The sequence below is a fragment of the Brachyhypopomus gauderio genome, chromosome 9 (assembly GCF_052324685.1).
Source record: "Brachyhypopomus gauderio isolate BG-103 chromosome 9, BGAUD_0.2, whole genome shotgun sequence".
Taxonomy (NCBI): domain Eukaryota; kingdom Metazoa; phylum Chordata; class Actinopteri; order Gymnotiformes; family Hypopomidae; genus Brachyhypopomus; species Brachyhypopomus gauderio.
In genome coordinates, this window is record NC_135219.1 from 6474053 (window position 1) to 6500590 (window position 26538).

Consider the following 26538-nt stretch of genomic DNA (forward strand, 5'->3'; position numbering starts at 1 on the left):
TTCCTAATTTTGTTTTTAACCTTACTGTAGGTCATATACTGTTTCAGTAGTTCTTCACACGAAGGTCTGTCAGTCACACCCTGAGTTAGTGTACCGAAAGGCAGAATAAAGACTGAATACGGTTTTTGCAAAGGATGACCAAAGTGACGGTAGGGCTTTGCTTTAAGAAGCTGCAAATATAAGGATCCTTTTTTGTCTGCTTCAGATTGACCACAGTTTACTTTTCCATGCTTGAACTTTACTATGGTATAAGGGTGTCTGTAAGTGTTATGCTCTGGTTAATCACTCCAGGGAGCACTCTGCAGGGACATCTGAAGGACCCCCATACTCTCTGGAAAATGATCCTAAATAAACAACAAAATTAATCTGTAAAAGTAATTACAAGTGAAGTTATTATACAAGTGAAGTTATTATTCTGTGTTATTCTACTTTAATTATTTGGGTACAGAACAGATTGAGAATGGGTAATGTGCTATTTACACTTTTTCTGCTGAGCTGAATTAAACAGCTACAGCCGTAGCTCCTTGTAGACAAAGACGCAAGGTGCCTGCAACACCAAAATCATAAATTCTTCAGGAACGTAGATGCTGATTAATACATTTTTACATACATAGTACCGAAAATCTTTCTGGATAAGAGATTGATAAGTGCTGTGAATATGCAGCTAATCTTCTGCCCTGCAGAGTTTAGCTCTAACCCCTTCTCCTGGGGAAGCTCTTCAGCTCCTGAAGAGTTCAGGCTGCTTTTAGGCACTAGCAGTTTCTCACTGTGAAGGGATTTCTGACAGTGTGTGGTATCTGAATGTGAGGTCTGTGTATGTGTGATCTGGGAGTGAGCTGTGTGTGTGTGTGTGTGATCTGGGAGTGAGGTGCACGTGTTATGAGAGTAACCTGTGTGTATGTGATCTGGGAGTGAGGTGTGTGTGTGTGTGTGGTCTAATCATGGCCAGCTAAATGTCCTGCCAGTGATTTGGTAAAACTTTTGATTAAAGGGGTGAAAAAAGTGTCTGAGCTTGTCCAGCACAGCAGTGTCGATGTCAGGATGCACACGGCCCTTACTGCCTGCCAAACATTTACTGAAGCGAAGGCTGAAACGCAGGCAGTAGAAGCCGCGGGTGGAGTTGAAGTACAAGTTGTCCTGACTGATTCTGGGGGGCAGGTGGAGGAAGCGCTCCACCAGCTGTAACTCAGGCAGTGGGTCTGAGATCAACCGGTCTCCATCCACGATGTGAAATTGCTCGACGGGAAAGAACTGCAGCCATCGCTCCAGGTGTTTGGTGTAGATGCTGGTCCTGACAGCCTTGTATTTAGTGTTCACCTCCCAGCTTCTGGAGTTGATGGCCAGCGTCTCAAACCTGTGGTAGGTTTTGTTCTTACGCTCCTTTCCCTCGAGCACTTGTGTATAATCAGAGATGGCGCGAGTGGTTGGCTCACGCACGATCACCAGCAGCCTGATGGATGAGTTCATCCTGAAGATCCGCTCTGGAACCTTCTCTGTGATGAAGTAGGCAGGGCTCTTCTCGATGGTGATCTGCTGGCTGAGAGAGAAAGGCATTCTGTGGCGGTACCAGGCGACCCCGCGACCATAGTTTAGGTCGTTGTCGAAGAAGTGCATCTCCTGGGAGGCCTTCACTACCGCAGGGTGGAGGGTGAGCATCTCCAGCAGAGCCCGAGTTCCACCCTTCCTCACGCCGATGATGATAGCCCGGGGCAGCTGCTGGACCAGGTGCCCCCTAGTGGCGTTGCCCCTACGCAGCAAGAGACCCGGTTTATACTGCAGCATGCGCAGGGACACTTGCGCCGTCTCCGCAGTAGGAGATAGTCTGTTCACCAGGGGGAAGGTGGTGGGGAGCCTGCAGAAACAATGCTGCATAATGAAATGCTGGGGTGATATAATTTATGTAGAGGATGAACAGAGTTAAACGTTACCTGTCCAGGTTGGCGATGTGGGACAGCAGGTAGAGAAGTGTTCCAAAGAGGAGGCTCCAAAGAAGCACCTGCCTCTGGGTCAAGCATAGGTGCGGGAAGAACACCATCACCCTCCATCAGTCACAGAGCCTCCAACTGCATATAAAACACACAGGCACACGTGTTTTTGCGTGAACGCCACTGTGTTGCTATCGTAGTTGATTATGAAATTTTTGAAATCTTCTGTTTAGTAATTTTTTGGATATATCTACAAATAACCCCGATATTGGCAACAATTGTGAGCCATCAGAAGACCATTCCACTTTCAAAAACATATCGATGCACAACTTAACCGAAGCTAAGTATTTCAACATGTCTGATTCACTTGTTGCTTGTGCTGAGTGTGGCTTCTTCCATCAGTAGTATTAACTTTATATGTGATAAGTGTAGATTAAGATTTTTATGCATCCAGACTCTAGAAAGTCTATCAAGTCTATAGATAACTGAACACATTTTGAGGACAGGCCTGGCCTTTTGAAGCAGGATTCACCCCACTTGGGAGGGTGCTGCTCTCATTTCTGCATATCTGGTAGGCTTAACAGTGATAGTGGTGGAGTAGGAGTAGTTAATGGGAACTGACAACTCAGAGCCAAGTCCAGGCTAAACCGACTGTGAGCTGCATGGAGATGTCATCAAGGTTCCACTTGACTGAAACTGAGTCTGTTCCTCGTGTTTCTACAAAGTTCTTGCAAAACTTGAGGACAAATGGCTCCATGGTACAATGACCATATGCGTAGTCTAAAAATCCTGGTGTGTAATTGATGAATTTTTTAATTAGAAGTATATAGAGTGTCATGGAAAAACAGCCTTATAGAATATAAGCATGCCCTCAAAATCTTCAGACATATCGTATCTAATACAAAAATATAATCACAATCCATAATTCCTGTATCAAGTCTAACTGGAATTAGAAAATTGGATTAAATTAGTCCTGCTCTATAACAGTTGAACTGTCTCCCAGTTAAATATCAGGTAAATTAATGTATTTTTTTCATTTGACCCATAAAAAGTTAAATGGTCTTGCCCCACCATATTTGAGTGAACTCATTGCATTCTATAACCCATATCACCTGATGCACTCTCAAAATGCAGGATTTATCTTAGTTCAGAAAATAAGCAAGACAACAGCCGGAGTCAGAAGCTTTTACTTTAAAGCCCCTCAGTTATAGTCTTCCAGCTCCAATCTGAAATTCTGACACAGTTCCAATCTTTAAATCTAGACTTAAGACTCACCTATTTAATCACAACTTCAGTTAATGTACTAGATTTGAAGGCGAAACCACATCTGTACACATTGTATCTAGCTTCTTCCTTTCCCTCCGAATCATACAGAATTCATAGCGAACCACAGGTTCCATACCGTGGTGTGTATCAAACTGTGAAGTTTGTTTACTCTTACTCCCCTAGTAATGATGTAAGAGTCATGTAATAGTAATGTAGAGGCCCTGTAGAAGTTAGAAGTGCTGCAGTAGTGCTATTTAAATACACTATAAATACAACTGCATCATTCAAAATTTTCATGTAGAAGTGAAATACGTTTGTAATTATAAGCACAGTTAAAAGTAAGTTGACAGTGCTGTTGATTTCATAGCTATGTACAGAAAAGACATACAGAAACTACACACATTAACTACATGCATTATCAATAAGTCATCATTATACATTTGCAAGTACACACATAGCACAAACCACACACACACACACACACACACACACACACACACACACACACACACACACACACACACACACACACACACACACACACACACACACACACACACACACACACACACACATACATAACACTAATCAATTTGCTGGAAGATAAATAGACACATTTTTATTAACACACACACACACACACACACGAAGCCCAGGAAGTGCTGGAACAGGTGGAATGACATAAGCCTAGATTTTGGCAGAGTCCGTGCTCAGGCAGTTCTGAGACACCACAAACACGAGGAAGGCAACTGTCTGAACATGGAACAATTACAGGGACTAGTGCTGGATAGTAAATCTGTGGAAATATCATAAGGCCTATGTAGAGGCAAGAATTAGGCTTTTTTCTTACTGAAGACCTCCTGAAGTTTCATGTACTCAGGGGGAACTCGAGAGGGATCAGGGGTTTCCTTCGATGGTCGACACAGGAAGGGGATTGTCAAATGATACCAGCCTAGCCTAGTGTCAATAAACTTCCCTGCAACCCCTGAATCTACAAAGGCCTGGAGGTATTCCTCCTTGTCTTCTCTCCATAAATGGTTATGTTGAAAGTCATCAAGTCTCATGGAAGACAAAGCTCCAGGCTCCTAACTATTCTATGAGCCTAGGCTACATTCCCAAATCATTTAAACTTGCAGTCATCAAGCTGCTAATTAAGAAACCTGGTCTTAATTGCCATGAATTGTCCAACTATAGGCCAATCTCTAATCTGTTGTTCATTTACAAAATTCTAGAGAAAGTAGTTTATTCGTAACTCTCTTCTTTCTTACAGACAGAACATGTCCTAGAGTTATTTCATTCTGGATATAGACCCTACCACAGCACTGAAACTGCACTGACTAAAGTAGTAAATTATCTCTTAATAACATCTGATAAAGGACATGTTTCTTTTCTTATACTGTTAGACCTTAGTGCTGTTTTTAACACCTTTGATCACAACATTCTACTAAATAGGCTAAATAGACACTAATTGGCATAAGGGGTTAGATGCCATCCAGATCGTGACAGATTGTTACCAATTTGTACTTGTAAATAATGAATATTCAGAACGTACAAAGGTAAAAGTTGGTGTCCCACAAGGATCTGTATTAGGCCCCATATTATTCTCATTGAATATGCTACCACTGGGCACAATCATTTGTAGGTATGGTAATAACTTCCATTGCTACGCAGATGACAATTGTATGTATCTTCTAATCCAGATGATATCAATACTACTCTCAAAATTGAGAACTGCGTCCAGGACTGGTTGGCATAAAAAACATAAAAAACTGGTTGGCATCTAATCTTCTTCTACTAAATTACGATAAGACTGAGGTGGTGATTCTTGGACCCAAAGCTGCTAGAAGCAATTGGTCTGATATTCCTCTTACCCTAGATGGCTTTTCAGTAACACCTAAATCTACCGCAAAAAGCTTAGGTGTCATTATTGCTTCAGATCTTTCATTTGACACACATATATGCAACGTTACTAAGGCTGCCTTTTTCCATTTCCATTTATTACATTTATTGCTAAGCTGAGACATTTACTTTCGTTAGCAGATGCAGAGAAGCTGGTCTATGCTTTTGTCTCGTTAAGATTGTCTCGTAGAAGACTACTGAAATGGTCTTCTAATTGGATGCTCTAAACCAGGGGTACTCAAATAGAAATGATGACGGGCCACATTTTATTCTTTCAATCACTGACAGGGCCGGTTACGGGGGGGGGGGGGGGGGGGGGGGGGGGTGAACGCATTTGGGCGTCTGCTACCTGTTTGTTGCAATCCCCGGCAATCCCCGGCATCGTCTTGAGATCGCGGTGCGCGATAAAAAAAAAAAGGAGCGTATAGCGCGATTGAAAAAAAAAGATTCCTAAAAAAAAACACTTTTCAAAACAGCTTGCGGGCCAGAAATAGATAGCCCGCGGGCCGGTGATGCAAACGCAAGCGTATTAATAATTAACAAAATGCAAAACACAGACACAGAACGCAGGACTATACTAAATAACAATGGGCTAACACCATGGAACGAACAGGACAAGAAGCTGGCACGGGAGGCGGAACCGAGGGGGCTGGACAAGACGGGGTCAAGGGCACAAGACTGGACCTTCGGGAAGACTGGGACACAGAGGCAAACAGGCGAAGGACAATGAAGACAGGGACGGGAACAAAGTGGATGACAATCTGGGGAACTTAGACAGGCACAGGGACCTGGAGGACACCACCAAGGACGGACACGGGGACAGGCACGTGAACACGGACAGAAACACACACCGAGACAGGGACCAACAGGAAGCCAGGAAGGGAACAGGGCAACAAAGGGAACATAGGCAAGTGTAAAACAGGACTAACACAGGGGGCAGCATTGCAAAAAACAGGCACCGAATCTGTCCTGGACCCACAGGTGGGCAAAGCAGTAACTGTGGGGCCCTGCGCAGAACAAGGAGCGTCCGTGGGAGCTGGCGGAGCCCGAGGAGGGACCATGGGAACAGGTAAGTCCGGCCGAGGGGCTGCGGAGGTCGGCAGAGGGGCCTCAGAGACCGGCAAATGGGCCGGAGAGACCGGCGAGACCGGCGAATGGGCCGCAGGGACAGGCGAGGCCGACGGACGGGCCACAGGAACTTGGGAGGTTGGGCGACAGGCCGCAGGGACCTGTGGACAGGGGAGACCCTACGCCAGGTATCACCAAATGGCGGACCGCGGTCCGGATCCGGACCCGAACGCCGTCCTGTCCGGACCCAATCACATTCCTGATTAACTGGATACGGACCCAAATGCCAAAAAAATTTTAACGGGAGACTATATTTTAAACCGGAGAATTTATTTTCAGACGAGTGTTACGTTCACCACCCATTTGAGTGTTACGTTCGCCCCCCATCCCCCCCCCCCCCCCCCCCCCCCCCCCCGGCCAACAACTTTCGTTCGCCATCGCGGACCCGGACCTAAGGTCTGAGCTATCTGCCAAAAATGGACCGCGGAAAGATTTAATTGATTACCCCTGCCCTACGCAGTCGGGGCAGTGATGGGACTTTGGGCGGCATGGGCGACAAGGAGGCCCTGGGGAGTTTGGGTGACGAGGAGGCCCTGGGGAGCTTGGGCGACGCGGAGGCCTTGGGAGGCCGGGCCGTCGGGCAGACATCATCGGGGGACGAGGCAGCATCATCAGGGGGTGGAGCCGCCGGACGGACGTCATCAGGGGGCGGAGCCACTGGACGGACATAATCGGGGGCGGAGCCTCTGGACCCATATCATCAGGGGCGGAGCATCCGGACCGACATCATCAGGGGGCGGAGCATCTGGACCGCATCACTATAAAACTAAATTTGACTTGACTTGGTTCACTCACTGCACCCACGGCCTCACTACACTCACTGGTACTTCAGTCCCTCCCTCACAGTTACACTGAATTATCCACCTTCTTGTACTCACTAGCCTCACTGCCCTCGTTGCTGGTCCGGATTTCAGTGCTCTCACTGCACACAATGTCAAATCATTGTTATTCTAAAGTGTACATTCTGAATTAACAAATTACATCTGTCACACACAAAACAGGACAAGAATGCAGTTCATTAAAAACATTTCTTTTGGATGGCTCATAATGGAGGTATGGCTATGCAAATACAATTAGGTGAGTCTTGTGTGACATCACAAAATCCATCCAATCAAAATGTCTTCTTAAAACAGTATTTTTTATTGGGGTTGTTTATGTGGTGATCAGTTTTTAATGGTCAGATTTACAATTGCATGTCAGAATCCTTAAAATGAAAAGGCCCTAGGGTGTCTTGTAAGTCCTTAAAAGTGCCTTAACTGGACGTTCCTGACATTTTGAGAGCTAGTAATAGATCTGCTCTGCAATCATGCTGTTTCAGGACCACAGACAGCAGTACTCAGAACTGCCGTGGTCAGCACTATACACACCACAGCCAGCAATGGTGAAGAACAGCGAACACTCTACTGTACTAAAATTGAACGTGAACAGAAAATGAACAGACTCACTTCAGTGTAAACCTTCTAAAGATACTGACATCCTTTTAGGATCATTTTAGCTCAGTTAAATCAAGTAAAATAGCAAGATGTAGCAATATGTTTGAAAAGAACCCTTCGTTTACCCTTCTGTAAAGCTGTGTGATCTCCATAGCCACAGTGGAACACCTCACTTCTCTTTCATTTTTTTGTTTATGTAGATTTAGTCTCTAATGGACACAAAGCTAAATAAATTTATTCTACTAGATGCTTTAAGAATGCTAGTGTATAGAATGCTGATTTATAGAATGCTGGTGCATAAAATGCTGGTGTATGGAATGCTAAGAGTACAGGATGTGGGTTTATAGAATGCTGTGTTTTTTGGGTGGTGTATACAATCCTGGTTTATAGAATTCTAGTTTATAGAATGCTGGTAAATAGAATGCTGGTGTACAGAATACTGGTTTATACTGTAGAATGCTGGTTTATAAAATGCTGGTGTATGGAATACTGGTGTATGGAATGCTGATTTATATAGTGCTGGTGTAATGATGGCAGACACCTTACCCATAGATCACTGACTGAGGGAGTCTGTCAACTCAGCAAGCTTTACTCTCTCTCTCTCTCTCTCACACACACACACACACACACACACAGGCTGCATTCTTCAGACACTACAACAAACGGCTGAAAACTGTTAGCCTTTATTCACACTGCAGGTAGGATTGCTATGTTGTGGCCAAAATCAGATTGATCAAATCTGGACCGTTTTAGCTGCTCATTATATATTTTTAAATGACCTATATCTGACATTAATCTGAACAGATCAGGCTCCTTAACTGATTCGCATACTCAGGAGAACAATGGCTCATGCTCATCTAGAGTGAATATGAATATCCCAAAAAGAAAGAACAAGCAATTACCAGCAACAGATGAATGTATTTGTTAATCTCTTCACGACCACTATAAATACACTCACCAGCCACTTTATTAGGTACACTTTGCTAATACCGAGTTAGACCCCCTTTTGCCTTCAGAACTGCCTTAATCATTCATGGCACAGATTCAACAAGGTACAGGAAACATTCCTCAGAGAGTCTGGTCCATATTGACATGATAGCATCACATAGTTGCTGCAGATTTGTCAGCTGCACATCCATGATGTGAATCTCCCGTTCCACCACATCCCAAAGGTGCTCTATTGGATTGAGATCTGGTGACTGTGGAGGCCATTCAAGTACAGTGAAGTCATGTTCAAGTAGCCCATCCGCCTCAAGACTCAACTTATAGCACGTTCAGAGATGCTCTTCTGCATGCCTCGGTTCTAACAACTGGTTATTTGAGTTGCTGTTGCCGTTCTATCAGCTACAGCCAGTCTGGCCATTCTCCTCTGACCTCAACAAAGCATCAACAAGGCATTTTGCGCCCACAGAACTGCCGCTCACTGGATATTTTCTCTTTTTCTGACCATTCTCTGTAAATCCCGGAAATGGTTGTGCATAAAAATCCCCGTAAATCAGCAGTTTCTGAAATATTCAGACCAGCCCGTCTGGCACTAACAACCATGCCACGTTCAAGTCACTTAAATCACCTTTTTTTCCTCATTCTGATGCTCGGTTTGAACTGCAACAGATTGTCTTGGCCATGTCTACATGCCTAAATGCACAGAGTTGCTGCCATGTGATTTGCTGATTCGACATGAGCAGTTGGACAGGTCTACCTAATAAAGTGTCCGGTGAGTGTATATCACCAAGATGTAATGCTACATACTATAATAATTATAATTAGATGACCACAGCTATAGAAAACAGTAATAAAAGTGGACTGTGCCTTGTCTGGTTGTCTGGCTGTCCTGCCACTGAAATCCTCCCCCACTGTTATCTTTCTTTTCTGACAGTGTGAAAGTATAACAAAAACAAATAAAAGTCACATGAGTCTGACTCTTTAAAGTCACATGAATTCCAGCATGGCTATTCAGATTCACAGTGCTGCGTATCAGACATGTTTCGGACTTCTGTTCCACATATGAAAGTAGCTCAAATCCAAACTGAAAATAAAATATTCAGAGTGGCTCTGTAACGCGACGAGTACGCGAATGTACACACAGTGTGAAAACAAAGAGAGAGGTGGACCCAAGTGCCGGCTTGAGCTGACAAAACCAATGACAGGATTTTCTAATCAGTGAGAGAGTGAAGCAAGCAGACACCAGCCGTGAAAATCACTGAACACAAAATATTCGGATAAAAGTCAACGTGTAAAACAAAAGAAACTCGACCGTGAGAACACGGGAGAAAAAATTAAGAGAACTCAAAAGACGCAGAAAACTCAACGCATGTAAAAAGAACTAAAGACACCAGGGGAAGTGACAAACAAAACAACAAACAAAAAATCCTTCTCAAAACAAAAGTATAATGGATAGGAGTAAAACAGGAGAAGGAAAACTTGAGAAGGGCCAGGGAACGGCGCAGGAGATAGAGACTTGAATAAGTAGCAGAGGAACAAGAGAGAGAGTGAGAGAGGGGAAGGTGGCGAGACACCTTGTAACACAACGTACTGACCAAGAGAAAGAAGGGCTGAAATCACAAGGGCAAAGTACCAAAACGATTCAGCAGTGATCTGTCACAACAAGCTTCCTTAAGTAGGGAGGAAAGAAGGTGTGACAGATCACTGCTGATTGCGCTTACTCCACCTAGTGCCGACTCGTGAGCCCCCTCCTGTGGTAACTGGAGGAGCCACACCCCAGCCAGCCCTGACAGGCAGTGACTAATGTCACTGTCACTACCATCCAAATGACAAACGGCTGTGTCGCATATGGAGGAAAAGATCAGATTTTGGCCACACCTGTGGGAATGTAGCTGTATAAGATACATAATATGTATAATATGTATAATGAGATACATCATAAATATATAATATGTACAAGGCCTTCTCTCTCCTTTTCAATCTCTCTCCTCTCTGTTTCTCACCCTGACCTTCAAGTTCTCTCTCCTCTTTTCAGGGAGATCTTTTCATTGTCTAGCTACTATTCAAGCACCCTGAAATTTCATCAAGCAATGCCAAGCACCCTATTCTCTATCATTACATGAAGGTCAATGAGGCCCATCCTGTCTGATCACACACACACACAATACAGGAACACACACACACACACACACACACACATACATATACACACACACACACACACACACACACACACACACACACACACACACACACAATACAGGAACACAGAAAACACACACACACACACACACACACACACACTCACACAGCAGCTGATGCTATACATTTCTTAACTTACTGCCCCTGATGTATCTGAACACAACCTGAAGAACAGAAAGAGATAGGGATGGGATAGGGAAAGATAACGAGAGAGAGAGAGAGAGAGAGAGAGAGAGAGACAGAGAGACAGAGGGAGAGAGAGAGAGATAGAGGGAGAGAGAGGGGAGGGAGGGGGGGAGAGAAAGAGAGAGAGAGAGAGAGAGAGAGAGAGAGAGAGAGGGAGAGAGAGGGGAGGGAGGGGGGAGAGAAAGAGAGAGAGAGAGAGAGAGAGAGAGAGAGAGAGAGAGAGAGAGGGGACAGGAACAGAGACTGCAGCTTTATGAGATCACAGCAATACCAATGTCACACAGCCTTGCTGTATTACTCTAATGAGATTACCAGCATTGATGTGATTAATCTGACAGTGGTTAATCTGACAGTGGGTTATAGATGGTGTGTCTCATTGCAGATGTCTGATTAGAGATGTAGCAAAGTAATGATGACAGTCCTGTACTATGGGAGGCCATTTAGGGTGAATTACATGTAACCCTTGTGCGCACGCACACTTCTTGCATACATGAATTTCCACTACTCATCTGGAGTTCTTATACCATATAGACATATGGCTTGTAAAAAAAAAAACTCAGACTGCTCTCCACCTTATTTTCATGAGCGTGCAGTACACATGTTCGAGACAAACGTTTGTTGCACGCAATTGCGCTTACATTCATACAAGCATAGTTTAGTATTATATATTATGTGAAATTGATTGTGCAAGCGCTTGTACATACAGTACAAGTGTAAGTTACTGTATGCTGATGCAAAGTTGTGTGTATGTGCAAGTGTAACTTTACATGTATATGGAAGTAGTTTGTGCATATGTGTTTTGTGTGTTTTGTGTGTATGCCTGCAGCGGACGCGCTGATGTTGCCTCCTACATCCACAACATCCACATCCCACTGGAGGATGGGTTCTCTTTTGAGTCTTGGTCCTCCCAACGTTTCTTCCTAATCCCGAATAGGGAGGCTTTCTTTGCCACTCTCGCCACTGTCTCGCTCATTAGGGATTTGGACCCAAGCGTTTATAAATCTGATTTGTGACAACGTGTCTTGTAAAAACCGCTATTTAAATCAAATTGACTTTGACTTTGGATTTGTAAGTGTTTCATATGTATGAGCAAGTTGCATGCTTGTGGTCAAATGTTTCACCGCTTTCGCTGTAAACGGCTTCAATGCGCTACCACATACATCCACATAAGCAGACTACAACGTTAATGCAATATGACAGAATTACTATACTACTGCAGTAATAATATTGACTGATAATAATATTAGAGGTATTACCGGTAATAGTAGTGTTAGTATTTGTATGTATTAACATGGAAGTACTTCTACAATTCTAAAACTGTACTAAAATATAATACCACAATAACCAGAACTACGTCCCTTCTTGGGAGACGTGAGAGGAGAGGGTGAGGTTGTACCTGCCGTGTATCTGTGATGTTGGAGGTTTCTGAGGCTCTCGGGGCGTCATGTTGCCCCCACTGTCTCCCGGGCTGTAGAACACCAACAGCGGCTGTGCTGCACGGCGGGAGCCTCCCGGTAGTCGGACGAGAGACTCTCCGCATTTCCGTAAGTACAAATGCCTTTGGTTCAGCTTAAGACACTAAAGGACGGAGTCGATATGCTGCTGGTCATAGCAAAGAGGAAACGTAAACATACCTCACGAGCCGCGGGATATCCTTAGTCCAGTACCGAGAATCTGGACGCGCTGGACGCGCTGATGGGCAGAAAGCTCTCGCGCATCTGGGTCCTTCCTGCCACAGTTACTGCGTGCTTCTGTGACCTGGTGTGATAAAGAGCACAGAACGAACGCCTGGAAGTTGCAAACTATTTTTTGTATTGTCTTTTTGTATTTGTTTGTATTGAATAACGAGATACTCGTTACATGTATTCATTGTGTTACTATGTAAACGCCGTCACTCACTGTGCAATAGAAAAGTCACGTGCCACTCCGCGGGATGGTGAGTGGTCGCCGCTGTACCCGAGGGTGGCTCTGTCCCGTGCAAAAAATTCACTTCTCAAGAAGGAGCATTAAGAGAGAATCTCGGATCTTCATCTCTGAAATTTACACCAAGCCGGATTTAAGAAAGTGCGAAACCCGCTAACGGTTGTTGCAAGCCCACAGCAGCTATACGAGTGGAGGGGTTCAAAAACATTGTCATGTTACTGTCATTTATCAGCAATGTCTCCTTATCCAGACTCCCACTGCCACACACAGACGCCCTCTGCCACGCCCACTCTCACACGCACCCTCTGCCACGCCCACTCCCACACAAACGCCCTCTGCTACGTCCACTCCCACATACGCCCTCTGCCACGCCCACTCTCACACAAACGCTCTCTGCTACGTCCATTCCCACATACGCCCTCTGCCACGCCCACTCACACACACACACACACACACACACACACACACACACACACACACACACACACACACACACACACACACACCCTCTGCCGCACCCACACACAACCTCTGCCACGCCCACATACGCCCTCTGTCACGCCCACTCCCACACACACACACACACACACACACACACACACACACACCCCCACCCACTGCCACGCCCACATACGCCCTCTGCCACGCCCACTCCCCCCACACACACCCTCTGTCACTCCCTCCCCCACCTTTTTCCCTCCCTCTGCCACTAATTTCTCATGCTGATTGTTTGCAGTATTTAAACCCACAGGTCTCGAGCTCCAGTGCTGTACATTGAGCCTGGCTGGGTGGAGCACTAAACGCGTGGACTTTTGGACCAGGAAATTAAAAAACTGGATGATGTCTAATTTTCTTCTTCTAAATTCCGATAAGACTGAGGTGTTGCTTCATGGACCTAAAGCTGCAAGAAACAATGGGTCTAATATTCTTCTTACCCAATGGTTTTTCAGTAACACCTAAATCAGAGAAACATGCAGAGAAACTGGTGCACATACTGTATATTAATACAAAAACACAGTAACTTGTTATCAGGGCAGAACATGTGTAGGAATAGAACAGTTAAAACAGTCATGGGGTGGAACGTAGTGTGGTAGAACAGACATATGGGTACAACCGGCGTAGGTGTCAAATGGGTAGAGGAGGAACAGGTGTTGCAGTGGGGAAACTAGGGGTAAATCACCCAGTATTGTAGTACTGGGTAAGGGCATGAATCACATTCTGAACACAGCCCTCTGGATTAAGGGCAGACATATGATTGATTTCAGACATCATATACATGAAGGCCATCATATACTCAACAGAAAGACAAAAACATATGGGTGCCATTCAGATGTTTTCATCTCTATATTTTTGTCTGTTCCCCAGAAATGTTTAAGGATGTTTCTTTACTCTGTAACAAGAATTGCGGTGTTGTCAGATGTATAGTTGGACAGTTAGATTCAGTAATCAGTGAATTACAGCATTGCCAGTTGTATTGTTGTAGTTAGATACAATGATCTGCCTGCTCACTCTCGGCATCAGTAGTGCCCTCATGCCCTGTGGTAGGGTGGGCAGATCGATGCCTCAGATACTAATGAACAGACTGAGGTTATGACCACTGGTGCTGGAGCTGTGATATCGAATGAATGTAATTCTCTGTGAAAATGTAGACATGATGAAATCACCCAGAATGCATCTCTCCCTCTTTCTCTCTCTCTAGAGAAACACAGAAAACACTGAGGATATATTTATGATAGTGATGACTGGTTCTAATGAACTGGATCTCCATAGTCCCAGCCAAAATCCCTCCTTGAATCTAGTGTTTTAGCACCATCGTGTGGTGAGAGGGGGTAATGCATCCAGACGCCTCTGCATAAGTATTAAGGTTTTATTTCTATACAAGATGCTGATACATTACAAAATTATTACAGCGGCATAATAAAAATTATAATGAAACCAGTTATCGTATCAGTATTACATACTTAATCCATTACCAATTTAAAATCATTAGCTACTAGGACCAGTTTATCAGGCATAAATCTGAGGCTCAGAACATCTGTTCTGTTAACAAAGTACTATTGCAATGAACATAGAACGCTTACAATTTGCTTACAATTATTCAGCAAAAATAAAAAATTATATATACAAAATACTATATTACTTCAGTGTAGTGTGCACAATTTATTAATTCCACGACAAATTCAGGCAACATTATTAGAAGCACATGCCAGCTCAAACACTTACTATCCATTTTATTAGGGATGCTACAGGTGCATTTTATATGGTCAGACTTTTAAGTGTGCAATTAAGAGTCCAATTACAGACGTAAGGTGCTCCAAGATGGCCAACCTCCTCTACCCTATCGGTCATGAGCCGGTCCCTGACATGGTAGTTCTATGGGAGTGTGCGTTGTACAGGTGTGGCAGTAGTGTGTCTGCAGGCTGACCATGTGCTTGGCTGAGCTGACGGCTATATTTGACCAATGTGAAAAATGCACAGAGTGGGCCTAACAGGCAGTAGTAAGTTAGTAAGAGGTGGGCAGTAAACCCAGACTATAAATCTACAAGCGTATTCTAAAAATAGCTTTTAATAAAGTGTGTGCCTTGTGTAAATACAGTACTTCATGCTGTGTGCTGAATTATATGTAATATTAATTCAAATGTAATTAATATAGATGTTTTTTCAAATAATTCATTAAAAAATATAATTTTTAGATTTCATTCAATATGGAAAGTAAATTCGGTATCTCAAAGAATCACAGTTCTAGTTCATCCTGAAACAAAAACAAACAAAAGCAGACTTGCTAGCCTGAAGGTTTCACTCTTGTATACAGCATCTGCTGCATGCAAACAATGGCACAACATAGACCAACATTAATAACTAGTCTATATCATCAATCCTACTAATGAGCTGTACCGTGCATGGATGCACTAAAATGAAGACACTATATTGTTTTAAACTGTTGGTTGTAAAGGCACAAACAGAGCGTTATATCCATCACCTCCTCACTGCCTGCGCCCTTCACAAACCCAACAAGCACCGTTTCAGGACGTCGGCCAGCCTGTGCTGTTTAGTTCCTGACCCGTCCTGACTTACAGAAGCAGAGTCGGGGATTGTAGGGACGGGGCTGTGCGGGTCCGTCACCGCAGTGGGGCTGGTGGTCAGTAGCGGCTGGCGGTCAGTAGCGGCTGGCGTCGTCGTAGGAACTGTCGTCCAGGTCGAAATAGTCTTCCAGCTTCCACTGCAGGGTTTCAAAGGTTGGCCGGTCACTGGGTGCATCCTTCCAGCACTCCATCATGATATCGTACAGCACTTTGGGACAGCCTGGGGGACACGCCATCCTATAGCCTGTGCGGAGTTTCTGTACCACCTGGTAGTTAGTGAGAGCTAACACACAGAGAGAGGGCCATTAAAACAGCGCGTGAGTGCGTGTGCTTCAGTCATATAAACATTTGGTGTAAACAAGAATGAGGTCATACTTGGGTAGGGCATCTGCCCAAAGGTCATGATTTCATACACCAGGATGCCAAAGGACCAGACGTCTGATTTAATGGAGAACTTGTTGTCGTGAATGGCCTCCGGAGCCGTCCACTTCACCGGGAACTTGGTCCCCTCCCGGGCCTCGTACACATTCTCATCACCATCACTGCTTGGGTCATTATCTTTCTGAAAGACACACAGAGAGAGATGGAGACAGAAAAGGAGGGGTGATAATCAATAACTTGGGCAAATGGTTACCGGTTTCAGGAAGGGTTTTAGTGTCCGAGAAACAAAATGTGAAACGCACCAGGAAAACTCGTGCGAGACCAAAATCTGCCACTTTGACCACGTTGTTGTCCCCCACCAGGACATTGCGAGCGGCCAGGTCTCTGTGGATGTAGTTCTGCTGCTCCAGGTAGGCCATTCCTGAAGCCACCTGAGCAGACATCTCAATCTGGTCATTGATTCGCAAATGCGCCCCTCGGTCTTCTATGAGGAGGAGACAAGGGAGTGGGAAGAAGAGGGGGAGAGAGAGAGAGAGAGAGAGAGTATGGGAGGGAAGGGAGAGAGAGAGAGAGAGAGAGAGAGTATGGGAGGGAAGGGAGAGAGAGTGAGTAAGGGAGGGAAGGGAGAGAGAGAGAGAGAGTGAGTATGGGAGGGAAGGGAGAGAGAGTGAGTAAGGGAGGGAAGGGAGAGAGAGAGTGAGTATGGGAGGGAAGGGAGAGAGATAGTGAGTATGGGAGGGAAGGGAGAGAGATAGTGAGTATGGGAGGGAAGGGAGAGAGAGAGAGAGAGTAAGGGAGGGAAGGGAGAGAGAGAGTGAGTATGGGAGGGAAGGGAGAGAGACAGAGAGAGGGAGTAAGGGAGGGAAGGGAGAGAGACAGAGAGAGTAAGGGAGGGAAGGGAGAGAGAGAGAGAGTAAGGGAGGGAAGGGAGAGAGAGAGAGAGAGAGTAAGGGAGGGAAGGGAGAGAGAGAGTGAGTGAGTAAGGGAGGGAAGGGAGAGAGAGAGAGTGAGTAAGGGAGGGAAGGGAGAGAGAGAGGGAGTAAGGGAGGGAAGGGAGAGAGAGAGAGAGTAAGGGAGGGAAGGGAGAGAGAGATTTAAAAACACACGTCAGTAAAGTTGCTGTGCTAAGGGTCTAATATGTGTGTATATCAGGGGTGTATATAGATCAGCAGTGTGTGTGTGTATGAGGTATGTGTGTATCAGTGTTATCTATGCGTGTATCAGCACTGTATATTTGTGAATCAACATGTGTGTGCATCATTGTTGCATGTGTGTGCATGCATGAGAATTGTGCGTGTGTGTGTGTGTGTGTGTGTGTGTATCTGCATTGTGTATGTGATTCAGCTGTGTGTGTGTGTGTCTCACTCTGCAGGTACTCATGCAGGCTGCCGTTGCTCATGAGCTCAGTGATGATGTAGACGGGCTCTCCCATGGTGCACACAGCATACAGCTGGATCAGCTTGGGGTGTCTCAGCTTCTTCATGATCTGAGCCTCACGCAGGAAGTCCAGGGAATCCATGCTGCCTGGGGGAACAACACCACGGCCTGGTTGAAGCTCACCGGAGCTGCGTGTGTGTGTGCGCGCGTGCATGTGTGTGTGTGTGTGCGCGCGTGCGTGTGAGTGTGTTACCTGGTTTGAGAGTTTTAACAGCGACAGGAGTGGTGTTGTTCCACCGGCCCTCGTAAACCTCTCCAAACTGACCTGCTCCCAACTTCCTCATCAGCTGAATAGAACTGCGCGGTATCTCCCAATGATCCGCAGTGTTGTAGGACAGACCATGAGTCTGTGGGGCTTCAGACTAGCATGAGAACAAACAGACACACACAGACACACACACACAGATGAATATTTGCACTGATGGGGATGTAGAAGCTGTAGATGGTGAGAGGTGGAGGATGGAATGGGGAGGTGGAGACTGAACCTTTCTGCAGGGCAGTCCGAGGCGTACGCAGAGCCCATCGTCGTTGTTGCTGTAATACTGTACCAGCTCCTTCAGAGTGGGGAAAGCACGGTTGCTGGAGACAAAGTACAGTCCATTATCCAGACGCTTGACCTTATAGTGCTTCACTCTGCCCTGATCCAACACTACAGAGACAGAGAGAGAGAGAGAGAGAGAGAGCAAGAGAGAGAGAGAGCGAGAGAGAGAGAGAGAGACTCTGGATGAGGAGTTCTGAGTGAATATTGTTATGGCACACCAATGTTGCAGTTGGGCTGATGGGGAGATGTTATGAGGAAAATACCTTGACTTTCAAATGACTAATCCGTTTACTAGGTGATGTGAGCACAAGGGTCAAAGGTTGTGTGTGAGAGAGAGATAGACACTCTGGAATGAGGAAATGCTCGCTGTAGAATTCCACTGTCGTTCACAACTGGAGCAGATTTTTACTAATCAAACACCAGATACAGCTTTACCAGCCAAAGGCTACATTCCCACTGAAAAGTGTCCCAAATCTTTTTACTCTACAACTGATTCAGGTCATAATTTGTGCAGCCTTTATAGAATAGAACACACACACGCACACACCTCTGAATCAATTCTGATTTGTATGACTTTGATTATCTGGTACTGAGATCAGATATGTACAGATGATTTGCATCATGTGACCACTGCCTGAATGTTCAGATCAGATTTCACGTCAGCCCAGCCCATTCATGGCACTGACAGGAACACAGACACATCCAGATATTCAGCTGTAATCATTAAAGTCTCAATTCTTTCACCTCCTCAACCAAATTATATAATTCACTGCCAAATTCACTGTCAGATTCAACCACCCAGTAACAAGAACTGCAGACTAGTGTATTTGTTATACCTCGAAGGCTACGTGAAGACACGTTCGTTTGTGGGTTGGTCGAGATGAGGGTCAGTGCAGGTGTGTAATATATTCAGACTAATGTTGGATATCAGACATTTTTTAAATGTAATGAGCCAAACACAAACTCTGACGGTAAACAGGAGCTGTGCCACCTAACAATGAGAACATGGACGTTTGTTCCTTTTGTGTTTACGAGAATAAAAACAACACGACGGAAACACAGACGGAATGGAGGGGGAGGGGCTGTAACATGTTAATGAAGGGAGTCATGAGGAGGGTATTGGCTCCTTTATGAAGTTACTTCCTCATTCCCTCTGAGGGAGTTTCTTTCCTATGGTAGCCCTGGGCTTGATCACAGGTCCAGACATGGATTCCTGTTCAGCTACAGTTAGGGATGAGTGTTTGGGACAGGTAAAGATAAACAAAGAGTGAGAGAGTGGGAAGAAGAGAGAGAGAGAGACAGACAGACAAAGAGACCGAGATATGATAGGGAGAAGGACCAGTGAGAAGGGGTGCGGTTGTTGCCTAGATACAACCTGTTTGGTTTACCTTACAATACCTCACAATAGTGCGTTTCCAACGGGACATGTTTCTGTCCAGGAATAGCCTTAGTTTGTTTGTGGGCGTGTATGTGTATACATAACTGTGTATATGCAGCTGCATGCATGTGTGTGTGTGCGTTTAAAACTGTGCATGTGCGCGAGTCTGCGTGTGTGTGAGTCTGTGTGTGTGTGTGTGTGTGTATGTATGTAACCGTGCGTGTGTGCAAGTCTGTGTGAGTCTGCGTGTGTGTGTGTGTGAGTCTGTGTGTGTGTATGTAATCATGCGTGTGTGTGTGTGTGAGTCTGTGTGTGTACCTGAGAGGGATAGTTCCCCAACCTGGCTCTCACAATCCCTGATGAGAAAAGCTCCATTCTGGTTTTCTCCAGAAAGGAGCAATTTCTCAGCATCAACGCGCTTCACGCCTGCAAAGTACCACCTGTGGGGGGAAGAGAGGGAGAGAGGGAGAGAGAGAGAGAGAGAGAGACACAGGGGCAGGGAAAATAAAGAGGTGTGTTAAGTTGCACTGGTGTCTACTATGGTTTCTCTGACGATGTCTACATGTTTATAAACAGTTACTGATGCCAGCCACATAAATGCTAAAGCTTGTGAGTGTAATTACAGCACACTGACTGCACTGAGCTTAAAAGACGACCATGTCTCTGTGTGATTCGAGCAATGTGGAGCCAATATGTTACATGGATTAATTCTTCGTGTATAATTTGAAGCCTCAACAGAACTGCACTGTAGGAAGAGACTGGAGTGAAACTGGAGCACCTGTGCTGTACATCTCAACCACTACGTCATAGAAGACTGGTCCAGGTATCATACCGTAGCAAATGCTAATCATACTCACAAGCTTCCTGTCTAGCAGGCTCCTTAGACCGTTTTGTTTGTGTGAGCTATGTGTTACTAAAGGAGGAATCTTTACAGGGCAGTCCCACCGAGGACCCGCCCAATCTCAGCTGCTGTCTCAGCTGCTAGGAAAGACTTCACAGTAGCAACTCAACACACATAACTTGACACGTCTCATGACATCACATGACATAATCAAAGCAAACACACTCACACTCACACACAGGATGGAGGAAATCATGACATTTACCACAGACAAAATCGCATCACTCTCACTTATCTGGACATAATCTTTTATCAAAAATGTTTAACATTTTAAGAATTTGTAGAGGTTTAATTAATGTTAGGATTAGAGGATGAGGATGGATACGGGTTTTATAGGAGGTTAGGATTAGACGATTAGGGGGATATAGGTTTTAGAGGTTAGGATTAGAGGATTAGGGAGGTAGGGGTTAATCAGAGGATTAAGGGCATACAGGTTTTATAGGAGGTTAGGATTAGAGGATTAGGGGCATGGGGGTTTAATAAGAGTTTAGGATTAGAGGATTAGGGGGACAGGGGTTTAATAAGAGGTTAGGATTAGAGGATTAGGGGGATAGGGGTTTTATTAGAGGCAGGCTAGTTAAATCGTGGCTGAACAAAATTGCTGATGGGTCGATCTCCAGAACAGGGTCTGTAGTACAATAGTCAAAGACAGCCAGCTTTTTGAGAGTTTTGATTTGGAGCAGTGATATGTTAACAGAGCAAACACAACACTGCTCTTTTCTCTGTGTTTAATGTTGGTGGAGGTGGAACAGAATGCATGACCTGTCACCCTCTTTATACTGCATTCTTTAGATCACTAAAAGTGCGTGTACGTTCCTATACAAGTACCTCACTACATCTATGAGGAAACGAATGGTCCTGTGATTTGCTCAGTATATGCTGAATTGTAAAACTAGAGTAAACACTAAAGTAAAATTACCAAAAGCATAAAACTAAAGCATAAAAATTGTGAATTTCCTTTTGGATCAATAAAAGTATATTCAATTCAATTCAGTTCAATTAAATTCTACTACTAGTGAAAAGGCTGAGAAACTATTAATGCTGCATCACATTTTATTCGTGAAGCAAGGGTTCTTAATTGTTTGGGAGGTTTTCAGTCAATCACATACATTTACAGTAAGGTAACAGCTAAAAGAAAACACGATCACGTACGTTTGCGATACAATAACAGCTCAAATGGCTATACAGATCAAATATTCTAAAAAGTTCCACAATAAAACCAAATACGCTACAAACAAACGATCTGCTGTTACACCTGTAAAACACCTCAAGCGGACAGGTGTATTCTGAGCAGCGGAGAGCGGACGCTGCCCTCCACGGTACAGGTGTGGATACAGGTGTGTACGGAGGGTTGGGAAGACCAATCTAGCCTTCGGAGTTACACTAATCATTGCCAACAATAGAAGCCACATGAAGATAGGATTATAAACACAAGTAAACGGTAGATAATGATCAAATCTAACGAAAAGACGAAGGACAAAACGTCTGTTGGTTGAATGTTGGTCCGAAACAACGGGAACCGCCTAAACGTCAGTGTTACTCTTACTTCTCTCTCCTCAAATCAATTTCCGACATATTTTATTACACGTGCAACAGAACAAAACGGATGTTTTCTTGGGGTGCGACCACAAAAACCCAAACAGCACTACTTACGGTGTGTTATATACTTACAGCTCCGCGTCGAGACTCTCCACGGGCGCCACATAGTTAGCAGGAATGTAGCCCTGCTTGTTCTGCGAAACCCCCGTCAGCGCCCTGGCCAGCCACCAGTCCCCGCAGCTCTTATCCAGGGCCTGCAGCGTGTCCCCCGCATTAAAGCTCAGATCCTCGGCCGTGCGAGCCGTGTAACCGTACAGTGCAATGTACGTGTTGTCCGACATCGGCACGGTCGCCTGTGGGACATTGAACGGATCCGGAACATTTTGGATGACTATAATATCCCTTTTCTCATTTGAGGTCGGAGTTGGTTTTTTTTTTAAACACGGGAACGTAATCTGACAACACGCGACTATTCGGTCCCGTAGATCCATTCCGTGATCCCGCCGCAACCGATTATAACAGTTTAAATCGTGTAGAATCAGTTCGTTGGTGCGCAGCTTCGTATCTCGCCGTACTCGCGGTCCATTCTAGTTAGTAAATCCCGGGAAGAAGTTGTGATTTAAACATTGCGGAAAATCAAATCAAGACAAATCTGATCCTTTGAATGACGAGCGAAAAGTCCTTCTGCGGCAGTAATATCAGCGATTTACTGCCTGAAGTGAGAGACGCAGCATTTCCTGGTCATTCTCTGTAGTCACCTGTCGGGACACCTGCGCACAGGTACAGCAGCGCTCACACTTTTAACTACACGACACCGCTTCCCTCTGTGGACCCTGAAGTTGTCATATGTCAAAACTTCAAAAGTATTTAAAAAATGCGCTACTTTTTCTTTTTACTCTGCGTAATTATTTACGCATCCTAACTGCAATATAGGTATTAAGGTATTATCGCTAAAAAGTTATTTGAAAGAAAATCAAATAATATGGATGAACAGTAGTCTATATATTTTTTAAATGACTAAAGACCTAAAGATTTTTATCAACATCTATTCAGTTTTCCTTAGTGCATTTTGTAAACGTGTGGATTAAAAACAAACGCAAAAGATTATACTTTATTTAGATTACGTTGAATGACATCATCACGGGGAAAACCGTGCTAATCACGCGCCGAACGTGTGTTATTACGGTACCCGGAAGAGTCCGCGTACAGTCCCTGGTGTTTGGTAACGGTACCGCTGCGACCCCACGTGTTGCGGTACTGGAAAATACATTGGAGGCTCCCGCCACGGAGCCAGCGAGCTGCACGCGCAGCCTTGAGTCATCCGTGACATTGGGAGCCGCGCAGCTTCCTCCGCGCGCTCCGCATTCTCCACCCGCAGCTCCCTCCCCCCTTCCAGCGGGACCATGAGTGAATATTTCTCGCTCGCGGATTGTGACGTGATTGGTTTCGATTTGGATCACACTCTCTGTCGATATAATTTGAAGGAGACCTCCAGGGTGAGTCGGATGTGCTCGTATTTGACAAATGCTCATTGCCAAATCTTTCCTATAGGACTGCTGGGCTGTTGACGAATTAGTCTCTCCAACACACACACACACACACACACACACACACGCACGCACGCACGTGCTATTGCTAGGTAAAATGTTCATAGGTTGCTTTCAGTAAATGTAACGCAGAGCATCTTGTGCATAATTCGGCGCATCTCAGCATTGGCAGACATGATGTATGCTGAAGACCTATCATTATGGTGGACTGTTGCAGCGTCGAAATGGATTAACAGCACGAAATAGATTAACGGGACTATCTTACAGGCCCAGTTAGATTGTGAGTGTTGGGGACAGCGCAGCTCTGCGTTTTTTTAGTGTGGTTTTAATATATATTGCAAATTGTGCTCACCATTGTATTGAAACAGCAGTACCCAAAGGTTGCCTTATTTTCTGAAGTTTTTTGTCCAAAGTAACAGAAATGGGCTTAGTTACTTCCAAATTACCTAAAATATTCAGTATCTAATCATCCAGTCGTTTACCAGGTTACTGAAACTGATTTTATTCATTGAGAAGGAAAAGGTCCAGAGATATCTTGCATGAATTGTGAGTGACTCAGTATATGTTGTCACTCTGCTAAAGACTGACAAGTTTAAGTGGGCTTGCAGCAGGCTGCCATCTCGTGTTTTGTGACATAACTCTGTGTTTGTGTGTGTGTGTTTGTATGTGTGGGTTGGCTTGCAGCTAATATATGAAAGTTTTGCCCGCTATCTGGTGGAACACAGAGGTTATGATCAGGATCTGCTAAATCTTACTCCAGCCACATGGGACTTTTGGTGAGCATCTGTCTGTGTGAAGTCCCTTTATGTGTGTCTGCGTGTGTATATGTGTATGTGCATATGGTTCCAGACTGTGCACTGTGCTCCTTCATGAGTATTTCTGTGCAGTTTTAAAGGTCTGGTCGTGGACCTCGAGGAGGGAAACCTGGTAAAGCTTGCAGAGGATGGCACTGTTTTACGGTAAGACTCGACTGCTCGTGATAATGAAAAAAAAAAGAATGTATCTTACACATTAAGATTAATAAGTTCCTTATGATACAAAAGATAAAGATACAGAACAGATAGAAGAATATCTATTAATAGGTCACTAGAATGTAAAACCAGTCTGTGTCTGGGGAATTAACTAATCAACTTGATGGTTTTGTGAAATTTCAGGGCAACCCATGGCACATGTGATCTGAGCACTGAGGAGATAATAAAGCACTATGGTCCAAAGAGGGAATGGAAGCATTTCAACAGCCTCAGTACCACATTCACACGATCTGGTCGGACACAAGCATCCAGTTGTTTATCTCTCCCACTTGTTTGCCTGCTAATATGACTTCTCATCTGAGTTTTGCTTTTGTTGTTTGTTTGTGATCTATATTTCTGCAGCTAAATATTATTTCTATGACAACTACTTTGACCTTCCTGGAGCTCTTCTCTGTGCTAGAGTGGTGGACATGTTACACAAGGTAAATAAAGCAACAGTGAACCCTGTTTTGGAAACTGTTTAAATGTTAACTTTTTGATTTGTGCATCATTATAGTATGTTTTACACAGAATTCAAACATTTTTAGAGTTTTTCTAACTGGCATTGTTTTGAAGGAAGAGAACAATACACATCAGTAAATGTATTATGCTTATATATGCATGCTTATTCATAAATAAGGCTGATGTTACACTTAAAACATGTACAGACATGCTTCTACAATCTAAAGGTGTGTGATGTTGGCCTGTCTTCGGCCTCAGGTACAGTCCTCTTCAGTGTCCAGCAGTAGTCTGCCAAAATAGAGGGGCTCTACAATGATATGCGAGTACAATGGGACAAAACCATATTTGGATTTAGCATGCACACATGCACTATAGCCACTTTATTAGAAACCCCCCCCCCCCCCCCCCCCCCATCTAGTGTTGGACCTGTTTTGGCCTTCAGAACATCACGGCATAGATTCCACTAGGAGATTTCATTGTTCTGCAGGAATCTTATTCCATACGGACAGGCTTCTTGTAGTTGCTGTAAATGAGATGGAGGAACTGACATGCTCTGAATAGCCCATTTTGCCTTGTCCTAGAGGTGCCCCATAGCAGCGTTTCTCAACCCAGTCCTTGAGGTCCATTAGAAGGTTCCACATGCTCCAATCTAATGTCTTAGGAACTTGGACAGAGTGATGCTGTGGAACTGTCTGGTGGATTGAGAAACACTGCTCTATAGGATTAAGATCTGGCAAATATGAAGGCCAGGGAATCAGAGGGCAATTTAGTTATGTTCCTGGAACCCATCCATTACTATACAGCAGTTGTGGCATGGTGCACTGTCCTGCTGAAAGTGTCCTCCTGTCATTGGGTAAACACCTGCCATGAAAGGTTGGACTTGGTCAGCCACAGTGCTTAGGTCCATATGTCCATCCATGGGTATCAGAGGGCCTAAGGGTCTGCCAAGAAAACATTCCCTGTACGTTTATTCCACCTTTGCAAGCCTGAACTGTTGACGCCTAACACGAAAGGTTAATCGAATCATGCTGCTCGTGTCGAATTCTGACACTCATCAGCATGGCGCAATAGCAATCTGGATTCATCTGACCAGGCAATGTTTTTTCCACTGCTCATTGACCTGAATTTTTGTTTAGTCCACTGGAGTCTACAATATACAGCAAAGGGACTGAAACTGTTCTAGTCTATCCATGCTACAGCACACATGTATGGCACATTTGAAATATTTTAGGCATGTTAGCTGGAACACCAGCATTGTATTAAACTGTAAATTCCCTGACTGCCTGTTCTTCAGCATGATTCTTAACGATCTTGCCCTGCGAAGAGTTACTTACATGCAGAGGTTTTGTTTTTGC

At 44.6% G+C, this 26538-nt stretch overlaps 3 protein-coding genes across 6 annotated transcripts in view; 1 reads left to right on the top strand and 2 right to left on the bottom strand.

The window, feature by feature from the left end:
- Window positions 1-158: 158 nt before the first annotated feature.
- Window positions 159-13129, bottom strand: LOC143522822 (heparan sulfate glucosamine 3-O-sulfotransferase 5-like). 3 transcript variants are annotated; one of them, XM_077016698.1, is made up of 5 exons: window positions 12881-13129; window positions 12616-12739; window positions 12378-12513; window positions 1929-2063; window positions 159-1852 (listed from the first exon to the last, which is right to left on the bottom strand). In XM_077016698.1, the coding sequence occupies exons 4-5, from the start codon at window positions 2033-2035 to the stop codon at window positions 940-942; spliced, it is 1020 nt and encodes a 339-aa protein (XP_076872813.1). In that variant the 5' UTR covers window positions 2036-2063; window positions 12378-12513; window positions 12616-12739; window positions 12881-13129; the 3' UTR covers window positions 159-939. The 3 variants fall into 3 exon arrangements, with proteins under 3 accessions (XP_076872813.1, XP_076872812.1, XP_076872811.1); XM_077016697.1 differs by lacking the exon at window positions 12378-12513; XM_077016696.1 differs by having other exon boundaries at window positions 12378-12739.
- A 1628-nt stretch (window positions 13130-14757) lies between these two features.
- Window positions 14758-22952, bottom strand: frk (fyn-related Src family tyrosine kinase). 2 transcript variants are annotated; one of them, XM_077016693.1, is made up of 8 exons: window positions 22297-22952; window positions 20043-20164; window positions 18291-18454; window positions 17999-18167; window positions 17734-17892; window positions 16671-16849; window positions 16363-16549; window positions 14758-16270 (listed from the first exon to the last, which is right to left on the bottom strand). In XM_077016693.1, the coding sequence occupies exons 1-8, from the start codon at window positions 22653-22655 to the stop codon at window positions 16062-16064; spliced, it is 1548 nt and encodes a 515-aa protein (XP_076872808.1). In that variant the 5' UTR covers window positions 22656-22952; the 3' UTR covers window positions 14758-16061. The 2 variants fall into 2 exon arrangements, with proteins under 2 accessions (XP_076872808.1, XP_076872807.1); XM_077016692.1 differs by having other exon boundaries at window positions 16671-16852; window positions 22297-22951.
- Window positions 22953-22976: 24 nt separating this feature from the next.
- Window positions 22977-26538, top strand: part of nt5dc1 (5'-nucleotidase domain containing 1) — a 55912-nt gene continuing 52350 nt past the window's right edge. Inside the window, exons 1-5 of the mRNA XM_077016694.1 lie at window positions 22977-23660; window positions 24396-24487; window positions 24599-24670; window positions 24866-24975; window positions 25085-25164. Of these exons, the coding sequence (XP_076872809.1) occupies window positions 23568-23660; window positions 24396-24487; window positions 24599-24670; window positions 24866-24975; window positions 25085-25164 (447 nt within the window). The 5' untranslated portion in view covers window positions 22977-23567. The remainder of the gene's footprint in view (window positions 23661-24395; window positions 24488-24598; window positions 24671-24865; window positions 24976-25084; window positions 25165-26538) is intronic.

What these genes read in the sequence shown, in the direction of transcription:
- frk (XM_077016692.1), bottom strand. Translation starts at nt 22,655, where the DNA reads ATGGATCTACGGGACCGAATAGTCGCGTGTTGTCAGATTACGTTCCCG. An exon ending in TGGGGAACTATCCCTCTCAG is followed by an intron (nt 18,455 to 20,042) that starts GTACACACACAG and finishes CTGTCTCTGTAG; the next exon opens with TGTTGGATCAGGGCAGAGTG. An exon ending in GTCTCGCACGAGTTTTCCTG is followed by an intron (nt 16,550 to 16,670) that starts GTGCGTTTCACA and finishes TGTGTCTTTCAG; the next exon opens with AAAGATAATGACCCAAGCAG.
- LOC143522822 (XM_077016697.1), bottom strand. Translation starts at nt 2,035, where the DNA reads ATGGTGTTCTTCCCGCACCTATGCTTGACCCAGAGGCAGGTGCTTCTT. An exon ending in CACATCGCCAACCTGGACAG is followed by an intron (nt 1,853 to 1,928) that starts GTAACGTTTAAC and finishes TTGTTTCTGCAG; the next exon opens with GCTCCCCACCACCTTCCCCC.